The sequence below is a fragment of the Pelecanus crispus genome, chromosome 16, assembly GCF_030463565.1.
Source record: "Pelecanus crispus isolate bPelCri1 chromosome 16, bPelCri1.pri, whole genome shotgun sequence".
In the NCBI taxonomy this organism is placed as follows: domain Eukaryota; kingdom Metazoa; phylum Chordata; class Aves; order Pelecaniformes; family Pelecanidae; genus Pelecanus; species Pelecanus crispus.
The window spans coordinates 5,406,006-5,412,005 of record NC_134658.1 but is presented as its reverse complement, the minus strand read 5'-3'; the positions used below and the strand labels follow the sequence as shown (position 1 = coordinate 5,412,005).

At 61.6% G+C, this 6,000-nt stretch overlaps 1 protein-coding gene across 1 annotated transcript in view; it reads right to left on the bottom strand.

Annotated features, from left to right (window-relative positions):
• Positions 1 to 243: 243 nt before the first annotated feature.
• The window catches only part of SLC9A1 (solute carrier family 9 member A1), a 30,731-nt gene continuing 24,974 nt past the window's right edge, over positions 244 to 6,000 (bottom strand). The window contains 10 exon segments of the mRNA XM_075721851.1: positions 244 to 566; positions 1,429 to 1,501; positions 1,854 to 1,955; positions 2,400 to 2,514; positions 2,662 to 2,835; positions 3,305 to 3,375; positions 3,776 to 3,865; positions 4,127 to 4,329; positions 4,706 to 4,923; positions 5,414 to 5,664. Coding sequence (XP_075577966.1) covers positions 244 to 566; positions 1,429 to 1,501; positions 1,854 to 1,955; positions 2,400 to 2,514; positions 2,662 to 2,835; positions 3,305 to 3,375; positions 3,776 to 3,865; positions 4,127 to 4,329; positions 4,706 to 4,923; positions 5,414 to 5,664 — 1,620 coding nt within the window.

Below are 6,000 nucleotides of genomic sequence, written 5' to 3'. Positions count from 1 at the left end.
GTCGCTCCCAGGAGCGAGGAGCCTGGTGTGTCCCGGGGGCTCCTTCCCCGCTCCTCGGGGCCAGCCCAGGGCTTGCTGGGCAGAGCTGTCCTGGCAATCCCAGTCCATGCAGGACGGTCTCCCCTTCCCGAACCCGGTGTGTAGTGACAGAGGAAACCAAAAAGGAGAGCAAAGAAAGGAGAACGAATGAAGAGGGAGAGAGAAACGGCAGGGAGCATCGCGTGAGGCTTCGCGCGTCGGCCGCTACTGCCCCTTGGGGATGAAGGGTTCCCCCTCCTCCGGCTCCGGCCGAGGCCCCGGGTCGCTCAGGCATCGCAGCATGCGCTGGTTGCTGGGGCTGTCTCCAGTCCCCGGGGTGAAGACGTCGTCGGTACCCGGGGAGGAAGGCTCCTTCACCCGCATCACCAGCCCCTCCTCGTCCTCCTCGGGCGAGGGCGGGAGGCCGCCGCAGCCCTTGGGCTCCTCGTTCATCAGGTCCACGGACTCTGGGGACTGCGGGGAGGCTGGGTCGATGGTGATGATGGGCAGGTTCTCCGAATCCGCCTTGGGTTCGTAGGCCAGCGGGTCTGGGGAGGCAGAGAGGGGTCAGGCAGCACCCGTACGCCGTATCATGAACAAACCGGGTCAGGATAACGCGGGGAAGGGAAGGGGGGATCTCAGGGACCCCCAGCTAATGCATCCCAGATGTTTGGGGCTGGGATGCCTGGGCTCGCTCTCTCTAATTTCCAAGTCTGCTGTTTAATTGTTTAATTCCCCTTTTTTTTCTTTTTTTTTTTGATCTCCACATCCCATCTGGAGCCGCTCCAGACAGCCCAGCCCTGCTTCCCACGTCTGCGCCATTTGCCAGGGGCGAAGCTGCCCTCTGCCGATAACCGCCAGCTCCGCAAGCGCCGGCAGCAGCGTCCCAGCCCGTCACGCTGTGCCCAAAGCAGGGAAGGACACAGAGGACACGGAGGAGGAACCAGAGATGGCAGAGCAAACGCCTGCTGGAGAAGGCCGGAGCCCAGGGGCAGGTCTCAGGGCTGAGCGCTCCCGATCCTCTCCTCCGCAGAGGGCACGGGGAGGCATGGCCAGAAATGTGGCTGCGGGGATGGAGCGAGCTGAGCTCCGGAGGGATCTACTGAGCAGTCAAGCGCACTTCCCGCTGGGAACCGTGCTGGGAAGTGAGCCGGGTGCTTCTGCTCAGGCAGGGCCCACCGGGTGCCTGGGCTGCACGCCGCAGAGCTTGGGCTCGAGAACAGCAAACCCCTGGGGCTTGGCCGCACGGCACGCCGGGGAGCGGGACAGGGACGATCGCGGCCGGAGAGCCGGCAGAGGAGCGGAGGGGGTGCAGGACAATGCAACCTCTGAGTGCCTCAGCACCAAAGCGCCGGCGATGCCCAGCGAGGGCCGGCAGCGGCGCTCCCCCGGCAGCTCAGTCCCACCTACCTGAGCCTATGCGAGCCCGGGACATGGTGGGCGAATCGAGCTTGTGAGCCGGCACTGTCAGGTAGTTGTTCATCTGGAATCGGAGCACAGGGACCGTCTCCATTGGAGTGGCCAGGATAAATGGGGAAGGGGAGGCAGGGAATTGACCCCAGGCCCCGGGGATGAGCGAGAAGGGGCAGCGGGATGCAGAGGACACGTGCATGCATCCTCCCAGCCGTGCTGCAAGAACTTTGCTCGGAGCCCACCCTCGTGCTGGGGCGATCAGAGGGCAGGGACCCTCAAGGCTTGAGGTCCCCCACTGAAATCTGGACCTCAGCCCCCTCCCCACGCAGGACACCGATGTCCTTCCCAGGCTGGGACCCCCCCCCGTCCCCCTGCCCTCCCCAGCCTGCAGCAGCACGGCTGCTTCAACATCCCCTTGACACCTTCTGTTCCAGCTGCCGGGCCTTCTGCCTCCGCAGGAGCATCTGGTTCCAGGCTTCCTCGTAGGGATCAGCCACAAGTGTGTGCCGGTTGTAGGATCGCAACTGGGAAAAGGTCCCCAAGAAAAGGAGACGGGTTAAAAAAAACCCCAAAAAAACCACACAGAAAGGCAAAGGAGGTCAGGGCACCATTTCCCTTGGAGATGGATGGAACAGCCACCAGTGGGCAGAGCACGTCCAGGCAAGCTGGTAGCTTGTCCCTTGTGTGCTACCACGGGATGCCTGATCTTGATCCAGCTTGGCCCAGCAAGGGTTTAAACGCTGGGCTGAGCCACCGACCGAGCCAGCCTCCCCCTCAGCACTATCCCAGCACCATCCCAGGAGGAAAAGCTTCCTGGGGAGGGAGAACCAGACCAGGGACACAGGGCAGCAGGGCAGGGACGCCGCGGGTGAAGGGCCCAGCTGGCCCTGAGGGCTTCTGGTTGGAAGTGGTCCTGGCCACCCCTGGGGAAGCAAAGGGGGCACGTACAGTGCCAGGGGACACCTTACCCTCTGCCTGGTTTTCTGCAGGTTGTTGCGAAGGATTTTCCGGATTTCCTCCTCCTTGTCCTTGGACAGGGCCGGAAGGATGCGCTCCACGGGGAGGGTCTTGGGGTTGATGTTCCTGCGTGGACAGACAGGATTTAGCGTGACATCGCGATAGCCACGGCAGGACTGAACAGCTGCTTGCCCTGTGGCCACTAGCAGGGAGCGCTCAGCCTGTGCCAGGGGCCCGTCGGAGGCACAGGGCAGCCGGGGCCGGGGAACTCACTGGATGGAGACGGTGGAGACAGCAGAGGGGATCTTGCCTATGCCCCCACTCTCCACCAGCTCGATCGCCTGCTTCATCTCCATCTTGTGATAGAAAGCGATGAGCTGGGGCTCCTTGGACCGCTCCCCCGCAATCAGGCACTTCTTCACATACTTCTTGTTGAAGCGATTCAGCCTTCCCGAGGACGTGGGGAAAGGAGAAGCAGCGACACATCAGACCTCCCACCGCTCCAGAACCCACTCCCCGCTCCCCACCCCTGGCCCAGGCCAGCAGGAGATGGTTCAGCTCCCACCAGCGCAGGTCAGGCCAGACCTTCCCCGACTCCCTCCCGAGCCAGGCAGCCTCCGAAACACCCAGCAGCTGCTTGTACCCACACGGATGGTCCTGAGCTCCTGCAGGGACCAGCCACCGGCAGCTGCCACACTGCCATGGGCACGCTGTGGGTGGCGTGGTGAAGGGGTGCAACCCTGCAGCCCCACTCGCACCCAACGCCAGGGCTGTAATTCATTGAGGGGAGTGTGCGTGTGGATATTACAACCTGGGGAAAAACCCAGCGCAGGGCTGGAAAACCTGCCAGGTGGCGATTCAAACCCTTCCCCATCTCCCCCTCGGGTCCCCTGTGTCACCAAACCTTCACACTCACTTGTCCTTCCAGTGGTGATGCCCATAGTGCCCACAGATATCCTCGATCCCCGTCAAAAGGTGATCCAAGAACTGGAAGAGAAGGTCCAAGGTGTAGGCAGCTCGCAGGGCTATTGCCCACCCTCTCCCCACCCGGACACCCATGCTGACACAGGGGTGAGGGCACTCAAGGGGGTGCAAAATCAGGGCTGTGGGTCCAGGAGGGGCCTCAGGAGGGCAGCACGGTCCTACGCAACCGGGCTGCTGCTCTACCAGGCACAGGGGAGGTCTGGGTCGGAGCGGGCACTGGACGACACAGATTGGGGAGAGCCCTTGCTCCGTCCCCCCTTACCTTGGGCACTGATTTACGGGCAGCTCCCGCTCCGTAAACCCGCCTGGTTACAGCGGTGGAGGTGGCAGAAGCAGAGAGAGAAGAGGGCTAAGGCGGCGAACAGAAGCGCGCGGGAAGGGCCGGCTGGGCGCAGCGGGTTACCTGCGTGTGGATCTCTTCGTTGATGGAGCGTTTTGTCTCCTGCTTCTTCTTCACGGCCAGCAGGTCCACCAAGGGCCGGATGGTCATGCCCTAGGGAATGGCGAGGGTGGGTCAGACCTCTCCCCAAGGCACACCGGAGGGAGTGGGATGGGTTCAGCACAGCTGAACCACGGGGCTCCGCACTGCCGGTGTCACCTGGCAGCCTCAAGAGCTTTTGGAGAAGGGGGGACAGTGACAGGGTCAGGGCTGGAGGCTGGGGACATGCTCCTCGCTCTCCACACACACATGAGGCTCACTGAATAACCCCCTTTCCCTCTGAAACCACACTGTGACCACCTGCGTGCCACCAACCTGCACGAAGACTGTGAAGAAGATGACCGTGATGATGGCTGTGAGGAACATGTCCCTCATGTCAAAATGCTTATAGTCCAGGAGGTAACAGAGGGAGAAGGCGATGGCTCCCCGCAGGCCCCCGTAGGCAATGATGAACTGGTCCTTTGGCGTCAGCTTCACAATTCGGAACTTGTTGATGAACCAGGTGAGGACCAGGACGCCTGGGGGAGCGGGGCAGGGCCTCGTGTGAGCGGATGGTGAAGGACACCCTCCAGCCCTGAAGATGACCCCCCTCAGAGCCCATCTTGCAGCCCAGTGCAGCGTCACCCCCTCGGGGCCATGGGTGCAGGTGGGTGCTGTCCTGCTCGCTCATCCCAACACCCCTCACCAGCTTCAACCCCACATCTAGCACAAACTTGGCCTCAACCCCCTCTCCCCACAAAGCCAACCACCAGCAAAGCTGATGCCCATGGTGGAGCAGTGCCACCCACTCAACTCCAGTCTCCCCAGCAAGGCAAACGTGGGCCTCATGGCCCTGAGAGTTGCCCATCAGCCAGGACCATCCCCAAGTACTTTGCCACCACACTGACACCTCACCTAAAACTCTTGCGATGAGGCAGAAGAGCAGCGTGCTGATGACAAAGGTCCAGTTCCAGTAGTGGTGGCCAGCCACGGTGGAGACGCCCAGGAAGATGAAGATGAGGGTCTCGCTCACGCTGCTCCACATCTTAAGGAAATACTTGATGGTGGTGTGGGACTTGTGGGAGATGTTGGCTTCCACATAGGGCCGCATGACCACGCCGGAGGCGATGAGCCTAGAGACAAGGTTGGGGCACTCAGCAGCCATGGGGACACGGGGACAGCCCCAACCACTGGCCCTGCAGCAGCGTTTTGTGCTCTTATACCAAACCTCAGAGCAGGACTGGGCTTGTGAGACACCAGCAATTATTCAAGGCCTCCAGAGAAGGCAACACAAGGTCTCTCCTTCCCCCTGGCAGGGCAGGAGTGAGCATTGGAGCCAGGCAGCACAAGACCATGTTGTCTTGAGTGCTCACCCTGCCTGCTACTGTGTGCCCAGGAGAATGAGCAATGGGCTGCCGGTGCCCCGGGATCTGTGAGACAACTCAAGAGACTCACTTCCTTCATCTGCTTCCCTGCATATCCCAGCCCAAACACACCTCTGGCCCTCACTGGACATGCACAGGCCATGCTGGGACAGCCAGAGGGCTGCGGTTACACCAGAGTAAATCCTCCAAATGGTCCTGGGGACAGGAGAGCATCTCATCCCACCCGTGCCCAACTCACGCCATGATGCCGGAGAGGTGGAAGAGCTCAGCAGAGAGATATGCCATGTAGCTGTAGAGGAAGACGAAGAGGGGCTCGATGACTCGGATGTGGGAGGTGAAGCGGGACGTGAAGGCAGCGATCACCCCATAAATGACGCCCACGAAGACACCGCCCAGCGACACCACGAAGAAGCTGAGGAAGCCGAGGATGATATCGATAATGGTCACCTGCTCGAAGTTGGCAAACTCCTCAAAGAGGTGGTAGAGAACCTGGGAGGGAGAAGGGAGAAGGGGGATCAAATTGCCCCAGTGGCAAGAGACAGCCTCACCGTGGAGGAGACCTGCTCGGGGACCTTCCTTGGAAGAGCAGCAGCAAAGGGAGCCAGGCAGGTGCCCAGCACCGCACACCTGAGGTGAGGTGTGCCAGTGCTTGGTGACCCTGAGCTGGGTCCTGCGCTTGACCAAGCCTCATGCCAAAAAAAGCTGGTTGTGCTTTGCTGTGTGAGACACAGTCCCATAGAGGCCAGCTCCCCATCCTCCACGGCTCGCAGGGACACGGTGCCATCAGAGATGTGTCTGGGATGGCTCTGCTCTCCAACACAGCCC